Source organism: Xiphophorus hellerii, chromosome 7 (assembly GCF_003331165.1).
Source record: "Xiphophorus hellerii strain 12219 chromosome 7, Xiphophorus_hellerii-4.1, whole genome shotgun sequence".
NCBI lineage: Eukaryota > Metazoa > Chordata > Actinopteri > Cyprinodontiformes > Poeciliidae > Xiphophorus > Xiphophorus hellerii.
In genome coordinates, this window is record NC_045678.1 from 9,632,221 (window position 1) to 9,654,571 (window position 22,351).

At 38.3% G+C, this 22,351-nt stretch overlaps 1 protein-coding gene across 1 annotated transcript; it reads right to left on the reverse strand.

Annotated features, from left to right (window-relative positions):
- Nucleotides 1-723: 723 nt before the first annotated feature.
- itga4 (integrin alpha 4) lies at nt 724-21,702 on the reverse strand. The gene is made up of 29 exons (XM_032567983.1): nt 21,346-21,702; nt 18,850-19,042; nt 18,045-18,160; nt 17,448-17,548; nt 16,069-16,201; nt 15,592-15,659; nt 15,038-15,170; nt 12,469-12,554; nt 12,246-12,311; nt 12,033-12,173; nt 11,789-11,897; nt 9,694-9,788; nt 8,930-9,020; nt 8,793-8,838; nt 8,558-8,712; nt 8,196-8,350; nt 7,924-8,076; nt 7,206-7,282; nt 6,345-6,483; nt 5,954-6,055; nt 4,598-4,674; nt 4,374-4,463; nt 4,161-4,248; nt 3,404-3,511; nt 3,131-3,256; nt 2,243-2,368; nt 1,480-1,575; nt 1,210-1,329; nt 724-1,057 (listed from the first exon to the last, which is right to left on the reverse strand). The coding sequence occupies exons 2-29, from the start codon at nt 19,014-19,016 to the stop codon at nt 959-961; spliced, it is 3,063 nt and encodes a 1,020-aa protein (XP_032423874.1). The 5' UTR covers nt 19,017-19,042; nt 21,346-21,702; the 3' UTR covers nt 724-958.
- Nucleotides 21,703-22,351: the final 649 nt, after the last annotated feature.

The window sequence follows — 22,351 nt, forward strand, 5'->3', positions numbered from 1 at the left end:
ATCTTTCAAAATACCTGCATCTGTTTCATTTTTGCTACCTGTGAGTGTATCCTCACAGGTAGCAAAAGGCCACCTTAAATGCTGATTTAAGGTGGCCTTAAATGCTGATTTTCTTAAATGCTGATTTTTTTTTCCCCCAACACATCTGAAAGACAGGATGCTTTACTTGGTTAGTTGTCGGCACTGCCAAGACAACTTTTTGTCTAGGTGAACAATGAAAATATGTGGATTTACTTAATTTGTTATCTAGATGTGCCACAAAATTCTGCTAAAGGAGCAGACGCAAGCATACCAGTGACAAAAGGGAAAACGGCAAAATAAAAAAAGAAGAAGAAGAAGCAGCATTGTATCCCATTTCCCAGCATTTTTTTTTATCTGTGTCCCGCTTTCAGAACACAAAATTTGCATTGCTTCCCTTTTCCTGCACACTCCTGCAGCCCGCTGCAGTCGAGTGTCGACTGCAGCTGTTGGATGACGCAACCAGTGAGTCTCGTGCTCCATCACTGCTGACCAGCAGGTAAACAAAATGAAGGAGCTTATTCCAAAGGTATGAACCAATCAGGAGCAAGGTTTCCAATCCCCTGAGATCATCAGAAAGTCACTTGGTTTGGTTCTTCTCCAGTGTTCGTCCACAACACAGGAAGCTGTTTTAGTTATCCGTCCGTCCATCCATCCATCCATCCATCCATCCATCCATCCATCCATCCATCCATCCATCCATCCATCCATCCATCCATCCATCCATCCATCCATCCATCCATCCATCCATCCATCCAGTGCTGCGGTCTTCCTCAAGGCCAGTCTCTCCTTTGTGAAGGCACATTTGGTTTATCAGTTCAGGTGCATTCAGGATGCTTTCATCCTCATCCGTCATTGCTGCAAAGTTTTTGCACAGCTTTGTAGTGAACTCTGCCCGCTGCTAATGCCCTGACGTCACAGCGAGAGGCAGCAGATGAGTTTAAGTAGAGCTCTCCCTCTTGTTGAGTTTGGGAACGTAGTCCCAGCTGTCTCTATTTAACTCTTCCTGCTTCTTGAAGTTCCTCTTAAAGAAGCCACACTGTGAATCAGACAAACAAATGGTCCCTATTAATTTTTACTTTGTTACACAGAATTTTAAGAGATTTTATACTCTTAAAATAACAGCAAACAGTGTGAATATATGTTTCCTCATTAAAAATCCATACTGGGTGTTTAAAATGAGCTAGTTACCTTATACAAACACCAGATGAGAGCAGTCAAGATGATCAGTCCTAAAACTAAACTGACGGCGATAATGAAAATCTTCACAGCCATTGAGGGTTTCTGAGTAAAAACAGCTTCCACCACCACCTGGAAATTATTAACACTTTTTAACAACCAGACCTGTTGTAATGCCCTAAACAATTTGGGGCGGAAATGCAGCGCCTTAACAAAGCCTTGTTTATATAGACACACAGTATTCAGCGTTAGACTTGGGTTTCCTGTTTTCAGGTATTTTACCAGTGCAGGTTGATCCTTGATTAGGACAGTGTGAGCATCTTCTCTGGGCGACAACACGTTTGCTGTGCTCTCCAACTTCATAACATGATGACGGCCCTGAGACAGAAAGCAGCGTTTATTTGTAACATGGAGAGCAGCCTGCTTAAATGTCAGCAGAAACTGATTAAATTTTTGCAGATATGCAGCAAAAACATTAAATCTTACCACATATTTCTGGTCCAGTTTCTAGTGCAAATATCTTTTATCTTAGTCCACTTGAAATAATTCAAACCTAATTTACCTAAGTAACTTTTCAGCAGGAAATATGTGCTTGATTAAAGTTAATACAGTAATTCCTTATTTTTAATGATAAAATTAAGGTAGATTATTCCACTTATAACTAGTCCCTTTTCATCAATATTAAGGACTTATTGACTTAAAACAAGCTTGTATATCTTGCTGAAACATTACTTGTAGGTCAGTTTTGACTTATTTCAAGTGCACTTATATATTTGCACTCGAAACTGGACTAAAAATACTTAGTAAGATTTTGTGTTTTTGCAGTGTATGCAATATTTATTTTCACAAACTAACACTTTTTAATACAATTCATACTTCATGTTTAAAGGACTGAAGGCACAATTGGGTTAGAAATCCCTAAATTAATGAATGTCAGTTTAACAACATGTTGGTCTGGTGTCGGAATAAACAATTAGTCTGCAATTACTTCAAAAAACAAAAAGAAACATTCAACTTGTACAGTAAGATCATCTGAAGTGGTTACCGGTGCTTGCAGCAGCACAGCAGGATTCAGGCTGATTTCCAGCTGGATGGTAGCATCTCTGCCCGCATCCAGGTTACCAAGACGACACACCAGGTGCTCACACAGATTATCGACACGGCCACAGAACTACACAAACACACATATGTAAAATAGTTTAAAACTAATGAAAGTCAGTTTGTCACCTGGATAGGGGAGCAGTAATTCACGACTACATCTCGCCTCACTGGCGACCTGCTGCTCAGAAATCAAAAATCTGATCTTTTCCTGACCAGTGAATGCACCATGCCTGTGCTTTGTTGAGCTGACAACAAACACCTTTCACTGTTCATGCTGATCCTGGGGGAAGACTCAGTGTTCTCATTATTAGTGAAACGTTTAAAATAGATGTCAGGGGCGGCACAAAAGGTTAAGAGGAACCTGTATTTTGCAACATGTCTGTGGTTCATTCAGGCTACAATAAAGAAAAATACAGAAATATGTCAGTAAAACTTTAATTGATAAAAATGTAGAAATATTCTATTTTGTTTTACAATTTTTTCATTTTTTGTGTAAACTGATGGTCACAAATGATTTCCAGTTTTTAACATAGGAAAAGTAGTTTAAAGTCTGATTTGAAAAAGTTACAAAATGTAATATAATCACATATTATAGCTGCTAAAAATATATTTGAATCACCTGAAATCAGTAGATAAACAGCTCAAGTCCAGAGATCTCAAATTCTGATTGATGCATTTCTAATCCTGCTTTATTTACGACCTGACATTTTCTTTGGTGCCACTGTGACTTCAGCATTTAAACATTCATGTAACCTTGGCTGCCTCTGTTTGCCTGATGAACTGCTACCTACATACCGAATCACATATTTCTGAGAAGAAAAGATCGTCTTACCATTGTGCGGGTGGTGGTGGGAGAGAAGAAGAAAATGATCTGTTTGATGAATGAAGCCTGGGGAACGTTGCAGTCCTCACTGACTGAAATCGTTTTGTCACTTATTGAGCACGAACCATGTGATGACTACAGAAAGAGACAAAAAATGACGTTATTATGAAAGATCCTTTCCAAAATGTCGTCAACACGCATTATCTAGTGCTACCACTATAGTCATTTTGCTTTCCTCGGCATTAGGAGTGATAGAAACTTGGACTCTGTTGATGTTTTTACCTTCCAGTCGATGAGCTGAAGCAGTCTGTGTGGGTACGGTGCCAGGATTTTTGGCAGTGCAATCTGAACCACTGTGTTTAACGCCTTGCTGGGTCCAAAGTTTAACACCTGCATGAAAACAAAATAACAGACAATAATAATAGTAATAATAACAGAGCTCTCGAAGAATCAGTAGCAAGTATATGCAAGATGTTCGTCTCAATATGAAAATATAATCAAAATATTAATTTGAGTAATTTAGTGCAAAAAGCCAGACTCATACTCTATATACCGCAGATTCATTACACAGTTATATATTTCAAGCATTTATTTTTTAAGAATATGTAAAGGGAATGAAAACCATAAGATCATTTCTCAGACAAATGTAATATTATTTGTCTTGAAAAAAATTAAAATAAGAAAAGTAATTTGCCAGTCCAGTACTTTTTCTCCTAAAAACAACTTCTATCTTGTCCCTGGTTTAATAATGGATTTACAAAGAAAATGCAACAGCTTGGATAAAGTCAAGTTGATGTTCTATAATCACATAGACAACAATATTAGCTTTTCGCTTTAAAAATCTGTTTTTAATGGTCAAAAAACAGACCATTAATCTGATCTTTGGAGCAGTTGAATTTTCTGTTGTCATTAGCTGTAAGTCACAATCATCAAAGCTAAGTGAAATAAATACAAAATAAATTACTAAAATAGGAGGAACATTTTTGATGCTATGTCACCTGTAACTACTGAACACACTTAAAGAAACATCTGAACTTACCTTAAATGTGTAGTTGAATTTTTCAGGGTAGCAATCAGCTGGAATCAAGTCTTCATCGCCAAACACAAAAGACTTTGGAGTCACAAAACTGTAAACACAAAGAAGGACATTCAGCTGGCTATGAAGCATCTCTAATGTTTTCCTACCTACAATTTTGTATATTTTCATCTCTCTCCTTTTATTTCAGCTGTAATGTATCTAAATTTGACTGACCCGTGGATGCTGACACCAACTCCATGTTTCAGAGGAAGAACAAGAGTCATGCTGTTATCTCGGAGAAACTCATCCATCTCGTAATTGTCACTGCAAATGGAAAAACAAAAACATTTCTTTTAATGGATTTTATCTGTAATAGCCTGAAGACATCTCTTCTGTAGGATCACTGCTTTAAAGCTAAGCTTCAGTGATGACATCAGGGGCAACGGTGAGGTCATTACCTGCTGGTGTTGATGTTAATGTGAATGTCGCCAGGCGTGCTGTTCTGACTGACATCCAACAGAAAACTGATATTCATCTGCAAAAAAAAAAAGGGTGTAACACTTTATTTGATTTGAAGACAGTCATGACTCCGTCATAAACATGACACAACACCTGTCATGAACATGAGTAAGTCTTCATGAATATTTATGACTGTTGTCATAAAGTGTCATTCGGTAAATCATGACACACTTTTAATACAAAGTTGACATTATTCAAAATGTCTTCGTTATGACAACTTGACATTAACCAAGAAATCATCATCTAACATAAATTTGTTATACAAGTATTACTGATTAAACTTTGGCTTTAACAACATAAAGCTACATAATTTTTAAAGTTTAATGATTGGAGGAGTCTCTTGGTTTCACCTTTGAACTGCTGGATGTTCTGAGACAGGAGGCTAAGGAGCAATAACAACTCCATAAGTTCATAATCATAGTTGCCAGACAGTGAACAATCAATGTGGTGGGGAATAAAAGCATAACCTGTGACCTTTTTGCTTTTGACCTTAACATTTATACTCTTAAAGAATGATTTTTATAATTTGGTGCTCTTTTGATCTTGTGTAAAGCTGTCAAAAGGAGAACTGTTTCCAGCTACTTTCTAGACCTAGAATCCAGCATCTTGTGAGAATATTCACACTACTTGAAGTTTACCAGATTTTTTATTATTTTTTTTTCCCCGAAGAGTTTTTGCGGCGCTAGTGGCTCGTATTATTTGCGACAGCAGGCAGACAGGAAAGAGGGCGAGGAGAGGGGGGAGGACATGCGGCAAAGGTCGCCGGGACAGGGAGTCGAACCCGCGACGTCCACGTCGAGGACTAAGGCCTCCAAACGTGGGGCGTGCTGTGGTGGCGCAGGGGGTTAGCACGCCCCACGTTTAGAGGCCTTAGTCCTCGACGTTTACCAGTTTACCAGATTTGGCTGCATTGTAACCACAAACCATGAGGTATATCGGGGGTTATTGGCACCAGCTTAGCACATAATATTGCACCATTGTGAATTGGAAGGAAATATTACATTGATAAAAAACTATTTTACAAATAAACATCTGGAAAGAGTGGTGTGTATTTGTATTCACACTCCATGAGTGAAAGCTTTGATTACATTTCATTCCAATCTGCCCAGAGCATCTTCTTCCACATGTGACTAACAGGGATTCCTTGTGGTTTTCTGACATGTTTGTGGCCGAAGCGTCAAAAACTCAAAGGGGTATGAATACTTTTGCAAGGGGGCCTATCGTAGGAAAGCAGCTGTTGTGAAATTGATAAACCAAGGTGTTATGCACAGCGGGATGAGTAACAATGCGATTACCTGAGAGAGGGCTGGGAGGACGAGGCTTGTGATTCTGCAGTCCACCCTCACGTCTGTAGTGTTCACTTCCTCAGTGACATCACAACTAATCATGTTGCCCTGCTGCTCATATGAAAACAAACAAGAAGATTTTAGAGGATACCCAGGTCTAAGAAGTTATCTCTAGGGATAAAGCTAAGATATTTGGTTTTTCATTTGGTGTGAAGCATACTAAAGTGGGGATTTACAAAATGTAATGAGCCTGGTTCCAGATCAGCAATTACTTTTGCTTTCTTCCACATCAGAGGTTAAATCTTCCAAAGTGGAAACATCAAAAATTAGCCAGAACTGAGACCTTAATTAGTAAAACCAAACGATGGTTTCTTCCTCTCTCTGTATGACGTAAACTCACATTATGCAGCACTTTGATGTAGTGGATGTTGTTTGGGAATCTCAATGTCATTCGAGGCAGGAAGGCATCATCTCCAGAGTTCATCAGGGAGGTTTTCAGGATGATCTGTCCCGAACCGAGCGCGAAGAACTTCTGCTGTCTGCAGACAAGTAACAAGATCAACAACAAATATCAATGTTGGAGTTCCACTTATAAATAACATGCAGTTCCTGTATGATGACTTAATTCTTCAACATGTTATCTTATTTCCATCATCTGTATTAAATCAGCCTGTGGTGAATCCCTTAACTGAATGCGGATGGTCTCGTTATCTTGAATCTCATTTTCACTGTGCTGCTTCCTCCCTCCGTCTCTTAATCTGCTGATAAACGCCACCATTCTTGTTGATGGTAATCCCCTTTTCACAATGTAGAATATCTGTACATTTAATTAACTGAGAATTGCAGAAGTGAGTGCAGCTGAGAAATATCAGCTCATCTCCATCCAGATATAACTTGAGATAATGGACTGAGAGAATAAGAGGTATTTAAATATGCAGATTAAAATGCTGGCCACTTTTAGAGTTCAGTGCATGCAGTGAACTCTAAAGACAGAACAGGTTTGTTCTCTGTTTGCCTGCAACTAATTATCATCATGTGTTTACAGGGGAAAAACGTCCATGTTTTTTTTATTATTATTACAGAGAGGAAGAGCTCATCTTTTGAAGTCTTACTTGAAGCATAGCTACCTACATTGACTTGTGCGGTGTTTTCAACTGCGCTGTCACTTTTCTTTTTAGTTTCCTCCTCTATCTCTTTCTTTTTTTAGTTACACCAGAATACTTGTTGTGCCTGTTTCATGTGTGGGTGCTCATGTTCTTACTGCGGCAGCACTAGTTCACTTGACAGCTGCATGTTGGTCGAACAGTTCACCATAGAGCAGGAGCGAGCAAACCGAGTCTGACGGAGAGAAAGAAAGAGAGAAGCATACTGTTTATGACACCAGTAACAATGAATGAAAGCAGAAGTCACTGATGTTCTTACAAACAGCTCCTGTGACCCTGACTTCTGACCCTGAAGTTACAGATGATTAATAATAATGATCTCATGACTCACTCCAGCTGTGCATTCCTCTTTCTTAACTGTTTTTCTGCTCTGTTTTTGTGAAACACAGGAGCCGGATGTTAGCTAATGTGCTGCAGGCGCTGCAGCTGTAAACACATCTGGATTAACAGCAGGGTTCGCTATTAGGTATCTGACTTTAAAGCAGCTATTTTCCTCCCTTTAAATCAATTTATCTAATGAACTGGGTTATTCAAAGTAGTATTTAGTATTTAGATTTTAATATTATTGTTGTTATATATTTTATTTCTTAGTAGAGAAAGAAAATACTAATCTATAAGAGGCTTTTATTTTGAAGGGCACCGAACAAAGTCCATGTTAATACCTTGTTGATCACTCATTTTACCACAGAGAACCTAAATTTGAAAAAATACACTTGCAATATTCCAACGTATATATAAAATTAAATCTATTATGAAGTAACATTTTGTTATTTTGCAAATGAAACATTTAACTTACTGTGTGACACAGATTGATACCTGATTGGTGATGGTGTTATGATGTCCTGCGCTGTGCTGCAGAATGGGTTTTATGGATGCTAATTTTCTGGATGGGGTTTTGTGGCTCCTCTTTTCACTGAGGCCATAGGAAACTTCAAACTGAACTGGAGTGTAGATGTCTTTTACGTCTTTCTGTAGATGAGAATAAAACCATGCAGCGGTGAAATAAAAACACTAAACATCTTCACTACTGATCTAGTCAGGAATCAGCACGTTTTACTGTTTTCTGCTTTTGAGTCTGAGAGTTTTACCCTTTGGTAAGCCACATGTGTTGCACAGCTGGGATGGCCGTGTCGTGCCTTCATATGACCCCTCGTGCTGTTCGATGACCCGTTACCGTGGAAATAGAAACGATGAGGGAACGATGGTTTATGGAGGAGGTCGGAGGTCAAATTATACTGAAGCTCTGGGGAGAAAAGAGGAAACATCTTCCATGTAAGTAAGTCAAAGTTATGTATTATTACAGGTTTAATTCTTAAACATTGAAACTAATAGTTTTGTATTTTTGTAATATATATTAAAATGGAAAGTAGGAAAGTGGGAATGTCACTTATCTTCACAGGACTTTAAAGACTTAAAATATTACACAATTTTCTTTATTTCTGTAATGTACCTATTGCCCCTCTGTGGTGTTTAAATGTGACACTGAAGCAGATCGTAACGTTGAAGCAGACAGTCTGAGTCTTGTGATCTTGGCATTGCGCCCCCATCTGATCAATCTGCTCAGGCAGAATCAGAGAAGCTTTCACTTGAACCACTGGACGGGTCCTATGGGGGTAGAACCAGAAAAAACTTTTTCACACCATAATCAGAAAATCAGAAAACATAAAGTATTTTTATGAGTTTACCTGAGAACCACAGCTGAGTCTGAAAGGAATGCTCCCACTGCCACGTCTGTAGAGACACAGTTTATCCACGTTAAGCGCTGATCCAGTGAGAACAGCACAAGACAATGTGGCGGATATGGACACATGGGATCCTTTACCATTGTAGCCGTTATCGTCGATGTCAATCCCAGAGTTCAGCGACTGTCCAAACATCTTCAGGTCATGACCCAGGGACGACCCTGTAATCCTCTGAGGTCACAGAGTGGAAATCAAGTCTAAGTATTACTTCATACATATAATACACAACAAAACTTAAAATTACTTCTTTATACATGAGTGACCAAGAAAGAAACTGAAAAACTCTCAGAGTACAACAAATCTTGTTAGGTCTTATTGATTTAAACACACTAAAGTGTGTTTCTAAATAATTTAAGTAATTTTAAAGTCTCACTAGTAAGTGCTAGGCTTGACACAATAACAAAGTTTACTGGGTGATAAATTGTCCTAGAAATTAGTGCGATAAACAATAATATTGTCATTTTGAGACCATTTTCAAGTAAAATACTGGTAATGCAAGTTCACCCTCTAGAAGACTAATACATTTTAATTTTATGCAGAACACACTGGAAGACATTTTACATTTCTAAAAGAAAACACACCAATCAAAAACAGTAAATAAAGTGGAAATAAAAAACACACACAACCAAAACCAGATACAAAACGGATTATGATGTAAAAAAAAAAAAAAAAAAAAACTGCCTCAGAATGAAAATTATGTAGCTCATTTCAATTTATCATGGAATCAGCTGATTAATTGCTCATTGTGACAAAGGCTACCCTGAACTGCTTGCACACTGAGCTTCGCAGCTCTGTCAGCAACACCTTTATGCAAGCGCCTCTGGCTCCGTGTTGATGTTTGTACCTGTGATGGTTTTGGTGAAATACCCTCCTTCCTGCCATTGTAGATGTAGACGGCGCCTTTGAGGTCGTCTTCCTGTGGAGCGCCAACAGCCACATCTAAAACCACACACAGAAGATGGTTTTACTGTTTCTGTGAGGACTTCTTCTTTCAGTCTTTTGTTTGTCTTTTTTTACTGTCACACAGGAAACAATGTATGTTGCTCTTTATTTAAAAATGTTCTCCCTTGCAATGTATAATTTTATGTTGGGGAACTTTACCAACAGATTACCTCTTAAAATAGTCATAATATGTGGCTTTTAAAAACTATATTACTGTTTAAGTAAAGCATTCTGTGATATTTCCTGTGTACTTGATTTTTCAACGTCATTACAGCTAAAGTTAAGCTTGTTGCATACAAACATGAAGTGCAATTATTTGAAAAAAAATATTCACATCTTTTTACCTGTATTAATTTTCCTGTTAGATAAAATTACAGCTGCTGGTCTCTTAGAGTAAGTTTCTATTTCCTTCCACTTCATAATTATGTTATGTTATTATTGTTAGTGTACTATATAAAATCCCGTTGAAATACTTTGAAGTTTGTGGTTGCAGCATGACAAAATGTCAAAAACTTGAAATGGTGTGAATTTTTGTCTAAATTAAACACTGTATGTGAACATGGGAAGAAAAACAATCGTATCATTTAATATTTAACCTCAGTTCTTTGAAAGAAGCCTTTAACTTTTCCTTTTTCCAAAAGCACACTGACACGGAAACGCAAACATTCACTTAGCAAATATTCAATCACCAGAATAAACACTGGCTTGACTTACTGAACCACATTAATTTCCTGAAAACACCAACTTAGCTCTAATCCTATCTACAACTCAAATGAATTTCAGCCTAATTTTAAACCCACTCACAGTACTTGGCTCCTAGCAGGCCCCACATGTTGGTGGGTAAATGTGTACGTCTCCACAATATGAGAAATACAAGCACTCACACGTAGCTTTTTATCTCACAGTGGCAGATTACAGGGCATGTTCATTTACAGAGCAGCAACAGTTTGTCATTACAGTTTAATGAACTTAATAACACACTCCACCCCTCACACACACCCAGACGCACACGCACACACAGATGGTGAGGGGGCTGTGTTGTATATGTGTGTGTAGGAGCAATGTGTTAAAGGCAGGATGGCGCTCTGTTATCAGAAAGTGACAACAGGCACTGAGGGGGGTGGCTGTGGCCCTGGGGTTGGTTAGCCCAGCATGCCACTGAACAACGGTGGTGGTATTTGATAAAGGGGCAGAAAGGCAGGAGATCTAAGCAGAAAGGAGAAAATCAGCTCTTAGCTCTTCCTAGTTACAACTGCTGAGGTGCCCTGGAGCAAAACAAATCCACCCACAGCTTCTTCACTTGAGCTTTTAAGTAGACGTACAAAGGGACTAGGGCTACAATTAGCCATTATTTTAGTCATCAATTATTCTGACAATTAATCAAATAATCAGATAAAAGAAAAGGCACATTCTGCAGATTTTTCATTAAACCACTTAAGTTTATTTTATGCAACAATGAAATGTAAAAATTGCAAATAAACAGATTATTCAATTGCATTTATTGCCTAAAATGCAATAACATAGCAAAGGATGCATCTGCAGCTAAATAAATACTTCAGTAAGTCCTATTTGCTTGACTTAAAATCAGTACAGTACTGGGCTAAACTGGTGATTATTTTTTTAATTAGCCAATTAATAATTGGATAGTAAAAGGTACTCAATAGAAAAATGTTGTAGAATTTGAACCAGGTGAAGATAAAACTATTGATAAAACATTATAGATGTTTTTTTCCCCATCTATGATGCCAAATCTAAAATTACTGCTCTGAAAGTGTTTTTTTCCCTCAGAAAATGCCATATTTTAGAGTTAGCATACTCCAGTTACAAATAAATCTATTACTAAATTAGCTGACAATTATTTCAATAATGGATACAATTTGATAATGCTATGATATAATTAATTGTTTCAGCCTGAAAATGGAAGTAACATTATTAGAGTCAATAGTATTATTTGTCACTGTCACAATTTCTTCAGGCTGTGCAGGTGTGGTTCTTACCTGGATAACCATCATCATCCAGGTCTCCAAGGTCAGCAATGGTCTGTCCAAACCGTGCCGCATAAGCATCGCTGCCAGTCAGCTTAAACTCCGCCTCCTTCAGCTGAGCCTTTGTGAGAATTCAGCATATTCAGGGTCGATTCCTTAATATTTTGCATCTCACATTGCATACTGCTCAATATTTTTAGCCAAATTTTGAAAGAAACTAGAAATATTACTTGGATGGATGGATGAATGTTCCTACCTCCCCCTCATTAATGTACACATGAACTCTTCCCTCTTCCCTGGAGGTCCCCGTTGCCATGGGAGCACCAACCAGCAGATCCGACAAACCATCAGCATTCAGATCCACCACACAAACACTGGAGCCGAAATAAGACCCCAGCTGGAAAGAGACCCATCTTTTAGACAAAAATGTGGTGCATTGTTCCAACTTATGATGAAAAGAAAGGCTCACTTCATTTCCAGCAACTTCTGAAACCACCGTCAGCATTTTGCTGTTCTCTGTTGAGAAGATGAAGGCCTGAAATGTGCAAACACAAACTGACTTCAACCGTCGAAGCAGGCGATAACTTCAAGAAACTCACCCAGTTACAAAAACAAAGCAGATATTTGATTAGATTGCATTAGGGTCGAGCACGTGAAGTAAAATTGTACATAAATAAGTGTCGTGGACCTACCTTGCCCTTCTGATTGTACTGTGGAGCTCCACCCACCACCTCTATGGAAGAGGGACTCTGGAAGTGACCGGCTCCAACGGCGTAACCTGAAGCATCAGGACGCACTATCAACAAACCAATATCTACTGCAGTTTATGGAGAAGAACTGAACATCATATTTGCACTCATTGGCAACTGAGGATAAAACATATTAAATGAAATTAATATCAACAATAGCAGAAGTAGTTACTCTGATTCAACACATTTAAGTCAAACATTTCATTTTAATAGGCACTTCAGTCGCACCACCATCTCCAGCATAAAAATCACATCTTAGATTTTGTTGTTTAAAGGAAGTAAATGTATTTTTGCAATGCTGCGACTGCTGCTGACATCAGCCTCCCTACCCCCACTCACACAAACCACTTCCTGTTTAGGGAGAAAATGGTTTCATCACCTTCCACAGTTTGATGAGTTGAGGTTGATGTTGGGAGCCACAAGGTTAGACCCCACACGCCAATACCCATACTGCCTTTACTGAACATTTACTAGATAATCAAGTCATTGTAGGATGTATCATTATATATTTCCCCTTGTATTTAAATCTACACTAAACCTCTAAGAGGGTGGGTGTATAATAGTTGGGTTGTCTTCTGTTTGTGAATAAATAATGTTGTGTAGGCTTGTTTGATCAGAATAAAAGACCTGCATGTGACATTTAGCATGATGTATCTTTGGTCTAAATGCATAACCAGATAAGGCAATGGGAATGACACATTTGTGACAAGGTGACATTAAAACTCCCAAAATAGACATGAGAAAAAGAAAGCACACCCTCTGCCAATTCTAAGGTTTTATTGTGTAAAGCACAGGTGTCAAACTCAAGGCCCGGGGGCGAGACCTGGCCTGACGTAGCTTTTTATGTGGCCCTGTAGATTCAAAATTACATTAATAAGTCCTTCCAGTTTTTCACAAATCTGTGAAATTCACACAAAATCAACAAATTTCCAATTTTCTTTTTCTGATTTTCCTGCAAATTTTCTCAAAATTGGTCAAAAACATTGAATCTGTAACTGATACGGCGAGTGATAAAGAGTCACATTTAACATCATACATTACCGCAAATATTGTCAAAATTTCTTATTAACATTTCTAAATATTCACCACAAAATCTCTAATTTTGATTGCAAAAAAGAACACTAAAACACAAAATCCCAGAGGAGTAGCTACTTATTGATCTCTTTACAGTTTAATTGGTTTTATCAATATATTTTGGCACAACCGGCCCTTTAAGAACATTCAGATTTTTGATATGGCCCAAAATGAAAATGAGTTTGACAGCCCTGCTATGAAGGATCTGTCCTCACCAGATCAAAACAAATACCTAAATCTAAACACAAGTATATACAAACACACAGCACAGATTCAGGACACCATTTTTTTTTGATAATTGTGTCCAAAAGAAAAAAACTTGGATAATTACTAAATATGTAAGACCCTCAAACTTAAAACGATTCTATCAATAAGTGCATGTTTACAGTAACAGAGCACCAAAACTGTAATGTGACATACAGTCATAATCAGTAAATTACAATATGATGAGGTTCGTTCCTCAGATTAGAAATACCTTTTGAAAGTAACCTTTAACTAAATTGAACAGGTTTATGGGTGTGGGAAACAAGATCAGTGGATAAACTTGTTAAAACTAATTTCCTTCTGAGCTTATGTGTTTTACTCTGAACATCACACCTTTTCGACTGATTTCCTGCTCAGCATACTTTGTGAGAGATGATAGATGCATCTGGCATCCACCTTGAAATCAGGAAAAATTCAAACATAAATGTCTATCTAAGCTAATCTTCCAGACATGTGCATTTAACATGGTCTTAGGTGTATCTCGCAAATATAAATATCTTGAGCATGATGATGAAAACATAAGGAGCATCTGTGTGAGAGTGGTGTGGAGACTGAACCCTCCCTACTTTCACTGTATCTAAAATGTGTGTTTGAAAAGCCAAATGAAACGTGGTGTAGCTAACTGAAACAGAGATAAGAGACAGGTGCACAAAGTCCTCTTTCAGCTCAGCATGTCTGCTCACTTTAGCAGTATTTCTAACTTATAATAAATCCTGAAGTAACAGTAAACATAAATGGCTTTTAAACACAAGAACTATGCTTGCTAAAATACATTTGTGCATATTTACGCCACAGAATTGGAGGTTTATAAAAATGTAGCTGACAATAGACAGGTTTGTTCTGGTTCCTGATGAAGATGTTTGGATCAGAAATAATGGAGATAGAATTTATAGAACTGAAGAAAGCATACAGAAAAGACACCAAAGACTTTGAAAAACATGCAAAAGGTATTTGAATGTGTTTAATCCAAAATATGTTTTGGAATTAAACATATTTTAATTAAAAAACATTTTAAGCAGAGTGTTACTGCTTGAAATGTAAAGATATGAAGAGATCCAGTTTGCTTGAACTGTATAACAGAGTATCAGGACGGTTAAATCTAAATCTAACTAAATAAAACACAACTGCAGTTTATGGTTTATACTGATTGTGCAGGATAAGGATCAATTGTTACCCAGGTAGCTCCCATAGCTGACAGCTCCTGTCTCGTCATCCTGATACACCGACATCGAATTGCTGGAGGTGTTGTAGACCACAACTGAGCCCGTCCAGTAAGAAGACCCTGGTGCTCCTACGATGATCAGATCCTAAGAGAGAACGAACCTGTGTTGAATTGTTCAAACTGAAAACTCAAGGTTCACAGTAAACTTTCAAATCTGGATTACAGTAGATTGTGATGGTCTTTTATTAGCTATAAATTTCTAAATAAGGTTTTATAAAACAAGTTGAAAACATTTCCTCTTTTTTTCAAACAATAGAAACTAAAATGACAAACTTTGTTTCTGTCAGCTTCTTATTTTTAAAGCTATGACCCATTATGAATAGAAACGTACTAAGAATTAAACCAGTAACTGGAATTGGGCAATTTTTAGATTTCAGATTTCCGGAGAACCCCCCCCAAAAAAGAACAGGAGCAGACAGATCCGGTTAACATCAACTCTCTCTGATGCAAATGCTGTCACTGAACAAAAAGTATTTCAGAAACTATGTTGCCTGTCTGTTACTGACCTGTGTCAAGAAATTGGAAATGCCCGCCTGACATGACCCGTAATCCTCACCAAACTTCCTCTGGTGGTCTGTGAATGATGGACAGAAGCGGTCAGATGTGAAGGTGAGCGAATTATATCGAAATGTTTTCCTGGACAGCTGCTGCTTTCACATACCCACACTCTCACACACACGCATACATCTGTATCTCTTGGTATGGCTATGATTGCTTAATCTTGAACCATAATATCAAGTCACTGGGGCGCTTTAAAAACAACAATTCAGGCAGAAAAGGAAGTGCCTGATCCAATAGGATTTCACAGCTGAGTTTCATCCTCAGACTTTGTCTCGATGAGGAAGCAAGGTCAAGAACCCTTACAACGCCATGACATCCTAATCATGTAGCTGTGGATAAAACACTTGTGTGTAGGCGTGTAGGGGTGGGTGGGCGTGTGTGTGGGTGTGTGTGTGGGTGGGTGTGTGTGTGTGTGTGTGTACCTTTGTAGCAAGGGATAAAGTGCTGGTAGGAGGTCAGGTCACTCTCATAACGAAAACAGACGCCATTAGGAAGCTTGTTGTTCTGGCCGTCTTTCCTTGAGTAATACACGTTCTTCCAGCGATGAGCACATGCCTGAACACGCACGTATACACACATATAACACTTGAAACTCACAAACAACATCTGACAAGGAACTATTACTGAGTCACACATTAGACTTAGACAGTCATAGCCTGTTCTTGCGTTGTTTCTCTGAGATATTGCGACAGAAAATGCTAACCTAAGCAATAAATCTGAACCAGCCACGGCCATACGGGACCCCGCCATGGTGACAGAAATCTTCAACCCTATTATCACATTGCTAGCAGCTTAGTGTTATTTCAGTCTCGTTGTATACTTATTAATTTTATTAATTTTGCAACAGAAATCATCACATGGCTGAAAGCTGTGTCATGGTTTTAAATTTAGCTGTTTGTTGTGCAGTTGCTCCATGCTATGGTTAATAACTTCACCAAGACGCAACTGCTTTTGTCAAAGCCTCAGAAGTACTGAATCAGAAGGAAACTATTCTGAAAAGACATTCCTATTGACCACTTGAACAACTATAAATTATTGGAGGGTGTTTATGTCATTGGAAATGTTTTTGGAAGTGTTCTCCATTGGGCGTTGCTGTTATTTGAGTGTTTCCATGCTAACAGGAAGCTAATTTCGCACAATAGTTGCTGGCCAACATTGTCTATATCTAATCTACATGTTGGAAAATGCCTTGGTTGTCTCCTGCCATGCAGAAAAACTAGGAACACAAGAAGTGCAGCAGATATAGAATGTGTCAAGTCTTGTTAGTTTGGACAGTCCAGGCATTTTACAGTGTTAAGATCTCAGAAGTAAACTGAACCCACAATCAACAATCAATAAATCAAAAGCAGAAATCATATTTAGAGATGGTAACTAGTAACTGAAGTCATTCCTATTTTCAGACTTATTGCCCTCCTGGTCAAAAGTGAGCAAAAATTACCATTGAACGCATCATATCTACGAGCTAAATATACCTTTTGGTGTGGAAGTTGTTACTAAAGGAGATAGTTTCATTATCTGTGTGAAAGCACAAATACGTCAGAAGCTATCTAAAAGGAAGCTATTTTCTACCATATGTTGAAAAGTTCATCCAGGCTGTAAAAGGGTGAGAGAGAGAAAGACTGCCAGTGATAGCTGGAAGATCAGTGGCGTACATAAAGAAAGGTCTTAATATCTTTTTTCGACTTTCAGCCTCTGTCTGCCGTGGAACATACTGGGAATAACATTTTTTATTTCATCTTCATAAACAGAGAAAAAGTCAAAAAACAGCCACAATATGCTAAAATAATGAATTGTGCATTACCAGGACACGTCCACCATTTTCTCCGGGTTGTCTGGACAAACTAACACCCAGCCACTGGTGATCACTCTCTGGTTCACACGTCTTCCCACAACTTAAAATGTCTGCACACACATACAAAAGTTCACTGTCACTTACACAAGGCGAATGTTGTTTTCACTTAGGCAAAACATGCAGATTTTTATGGGCTCTTTTTGTTGTTAATAAGTCAGTGTCAATGTATTTGTATACTTGAATGTATTGTTTACTCATGACCTGCATCTTTGCAGTACCCTATAAAAGCTATAAAACCATTTTATTATTCCAGTTTGATAGTCATTCACTCGTCTCTTACCTTTGTGAATAGATTTAAAGGGGGCTTAAAATGTGAATACAGAGCTGAGCAAAAGTATTTGTCAAATTTTGTCAGGGTACAACTGCAAAGTTCAATGGGATTTTATCCAACAAACCAAAAAGTCAAGGCAAGATTATAGTTTTATGTTATATCTTGAAAATAACAATGTGAATCTGTGAATAAGAAGTGTTTCTGTATGTGCACATATCACTAGTAAATGTGTTTCCTTGATGTTCGTTAAACACACAGCATAAACAAACTCTGACCAGCAGAAAGACGATTGCATCTGCGCTTCTCATCCATAATGTTGCAGCGAAAAACGGCTCCTGGAGATTGAGTCGGCTGATGGGAGGAGTTAGCCACTGGAGCTCCGACCAGCAGCCTGAGTTAAACGGGGGGGAAATGAAGACAGGGTTAGTGTTTTTTTTCTGTCTGAATGGTGAGCTGTGTGTGAGGCTTCAGAGAGCTTCTCTTTATTTCCAAAAACAGACTAATTAACGTGCATGCAGACAGCAGCAGCACACAGAGGTCTTCACATGGATGGACCTCTAATGAATTGCACTAACTAAAGACGTTTCACCAAACAAATATCTGTATGTGTAGGAACAGCAGTATGTTTGGTTTAAATCACAGCTACAATATATATGATCCACAAATACTGTTTGCAATGATATTTAGTGACAAAACAAAAATCAGTTAGACAATTACAAACAATATATTCTAAAAGCAGCTTTTAGAAGCAGTTTAGTGCATTTGAAACATAAATGGACAGCGAAAGCACAAAAGATTAAATAAACCCAAAGTAGATGAATGCCTAATTTATCTGGGCTGCAAAGAAACAATATTTGAATAAAAATATTTTAGGCTTGGATGACCAGATGGTTAATACGTGACTAACAATCAATTAGATCCAAGAAAAATTTCTAACATATACCGTTTGATGAATAGAGTTGATATCAGACTAACGTAGGATAATCTACAGATTAATGGAGTTTCGTTGAAGGACCGATTATGGTTCAACAGAAGATAAATGGCAGTTCAATAACGTAAAAACATAGATTAGATTCAGACCATTTTTCAGAGCTGTGGCGATGCAGCAGCACAGAGTATCCAAACATCGAGGAGTGAGGACCGTTGAACACCATGCTGTGCTCCTGATCCAGATTATAACCTGCCGCAGGACAGACCAGAACCAGAACCAGAACCTGGACTGGAACCAGGCAGAAGACGATACCCATAATGTCCACTGATGGGTGCAGACAACCTGCGGGACAGAAAAAGAAGATAGGATCTTTCAGAATCTTGAAAACAGCAAACCCTGTAAATAGTGTATTAATTCACCCCTTCATAAGTTTTTACCCTAATTTTATACCCAAGCTTTGCTTTCACATAAAACATAGTGAGTTTGTTTTTATTTCTTGTTGCTCATTTTCACAAATAATGACGATATACTTACATTTAGACTAATTCTGATCCCTGTTGGGCTAGTTAATTTATTTTATATGAAACATCATGACTACTGACAAGTAAAAAAACCTCCTGTTAGTAGAGAGTTTTGGAATCATAGAATCACAATTTCTTACAGTAAACCATGACCAGACCACAAACAAGTTAGTTAAGTCAATTGTTGCTTGTCAAAGTGGGCAAGGAACGTCTCTAGCTACAAAATGATAAACTTTCTGTATGAAACATCCATCAGATGAAATCTCCATCTAAAAAAAAAAATAAAAAAATCAGGTACAAGGTACACGATAACATAAAACTTAGGAATTTAGTTTCCATCCATCAATCTTCTAACACCCTTGTCCCTAGTGGGGTCAGGAGGGGTGCTGGTGTCTATCTCCAGCTAACGTTCCAGGCTAGAGGCGGGTTCACCCTGGACAGGTCGCCAGTCTGTCACAGAGACAGACAGGACAAACAACCATGTACACACACACTCACACCTAGGGAGAATTTAGAAGGACCAATTAACCAATTTACCAATTTACCTAACCTAGCATGTTTTTGGACTGTGGGAGGAAGCCAGAGTACCCGAAGAGAACCCACTCCGCTCAGAAAGACCCCGGGCCGGGAATCGAACCCAGGACCTTCTTGCTGCAAGGCAACAGTGCTACCAACTGCGCCACTGTGCAGCCGGAATTTAGTTTGATTGTCCAAATTATAAAGGTTTTCATTTTAAAATAAGATCAGACTTAAACTCCAAAGAGCGACAAATATTCCTCAGTTTAGGATAAGCGTCACTAAAGCAAATGACAGGGTTTCCTCCAGCGTATCATCAGCCTGGTGGGCCACCAAGCTTTACTTAGCCCCCCACCAGGCTGAGTGTTGTTTGTTTATTTTAAATAGGGTTTGGTTTTTATACACCAGTAACAGTGGTAGTAAAGACAGATTAAGCTAGGTTTATAGGTGACACACTGAAAAGAGCACTATTGGTGTGCTACAGTTGTGGACTACTGGTGGACTGCCCTAACGCCCCCACTACCGGGCTTGACAGGGTTTCTGGGGGAAATCCTGCAGAAAACTAAGGTAAACATAGTCTTTTTTTAATTTATCAAACAAGCTGAAATAGTTTGAATAGTTAGTCAAGTATAAGAGGTTCAATATAATGATCTAATCTATATACAGACTAAGAAGTTGAAAAAATACTCCGGTACTCCCAAAGATCCAAATTATTTGCAAGAAATGTGGCATGTCAGGATGTCAGCTACCCCCAATGTCTTAACGTGCAACCACATTTTGGCTCAGACCATCTGATGTCAAGAGGAACCCCAAACAGAAGTAGGAAGTAAAAGAGAGAGGCTGGAATGAGCTGTGGTTAACTCCCACCTCTTAAACCAGCCGCTGTGAACAGGGCTGTTCCAACAAAAAAAAAAACCCTGAGGCTGACTCACTTCATCCCTGCTCTATTTGGATCACCTCACCTTACAGACACACGTTTTACACAAAATTCAAGAAAATGTTCCCAAGCTCTTAAAAGGAAAATGCCCATTTTTTTTCTGTGATGCTCAAAGACTAATTTTTTAATAAGCAAAAAAAAAATCTAAATGTTAATTAAACAAGCTGCTAAACAAAGACAGCATCCTGTTTCCCCTGTTAACATTTAAGGGCGGTTCCACATAAAAAAGTGAGCTTAAAGCCATATTTTGCGAAATATTAGACTGACACAATGCTTAAATCTTCCTAAATTCTTTATTGCTTAAAACTGTTTTAGCATAATTAAATTGAGAATGAATGGAATTTTGCCGATGTTTTCCTCTTCGTTTTAAGTAAAGTAAGTATTTTAAAGTTGATAACTTGCCGCAAGCTTATTTTTAATGTGTTTGCTACCTGAATATACATAAACTCCAATATATTGTGGTGTGTTTTATCTTCTTCACGTAATCTTTATTTTTATTTCAAATTCCACATGGAATTATTTCAAAAATAAATACAAATACCAAAGCCGAAACAATTCCTGCTTGGATTCTTACATAAGCATTATGAAAAAAAAAATCATTAATTAAGGACATTAACGAACTCTGACACTTATTAATTTTCTGTCTTGAACACCTCATAGAGGTTACATACCCCTCAGACAGCTGAGAGCCTCTCAGGTCAAAAAGCTTCAATCCAGAACGAGTTTTAAAAAAACAGACAAGCTGGTTCTTCAAAGGGACTCCGGTAAACTCCTCTCAATCGCGCCAGAGACTTGTTGCTGAACCCCCCCTGTTGCTCCACGCGACAGCGCGCGGAGCTTCAGAGATTTTACAGAAAAAGTAAAAAAGGAACTAAAGAAAAAAGCTTAAACCTCAATGAAAGCAAAAAAAAAAACCCCTGAAAGACTCGAGTTTCAGCTGAGTTTCAATGAGACTGAGAGCCGTCTGAGACCCTTCCTCTGTCTCCATGTGTCTAACGGTGTTTCCTCCAGCATCCGCCCAAAGTGAGCGCGAGGACAGCGCGCAGCCGCGCGTGTGTGTTTGTGAGAGCGCGCGGGTCTAACGGTGCTTCCTCTGCGGTTATCATCAGGGTGTTATTAGAGTGAACTTTAATACTATTTAACACGTCTGAACACACAAAGACTCAAAGACAGTATAGATTTAGAGACAATGAATACAGTAACATCCCATGGGATTTCCTTCTGAACTCTAAAAAAACCCATTTAAAAATTAAACAGATCCTTTTAGTTCTAGTTTGAAGAAGGTTTTGCGGTCGTGGGAAAGCTCATCAACATGTTCAGTCTGGCATAAGGTTTTAACCGCTAGAGCAGCTGAGCTAACTTTGTGTACTTTGTTACTTTTACTACTGATAATGGGACCAGAGCCGGTCCAAGGCGCAAGCAAACTAAGCCTATGCGTATCTCTCCCCCCCCCCCAACCAAACCATCATCAGGCTCTATAGATCAACACCTTTTTATATTTTTTTTATTTGAATTTTTTAAAAACCATGCAGCATAAACGTTGTTTGAACCAAAGGAAGTTTATTTTTCCACACAATTTGGAAAAGAATCATTGGACAAACTCCAGGAATTAGGCAACTTTAAATTTTGCTTTTTGCTTTTCTCCATTATCGGGATGGCAAATAAAAATACTATTCA

Coding starts and splice junctions, on each gene's coding strand:
- itga4 (XM_032567983.1), bottom strand. CDS start 19,016: ATGGGTATCGTCTTCTGCCTGGTTCCAGTCCAGGTTCTGGTTCTGGTT. Junction 17,549..18,044: donor ATGCAATCGTCTTTCTGCTG/GTCAGAGTTTGT, acceptor ATGTGTGTGCAG/ACATTTTAAGTTGTGGGAAG. Junction 12,555..15,037: donor CAGCTATGGGAGCTACCTGG/GTAACAATTGAT, acceptor CTGATGCTTCAG/GTTACGCCGTTGGAGCCGGT.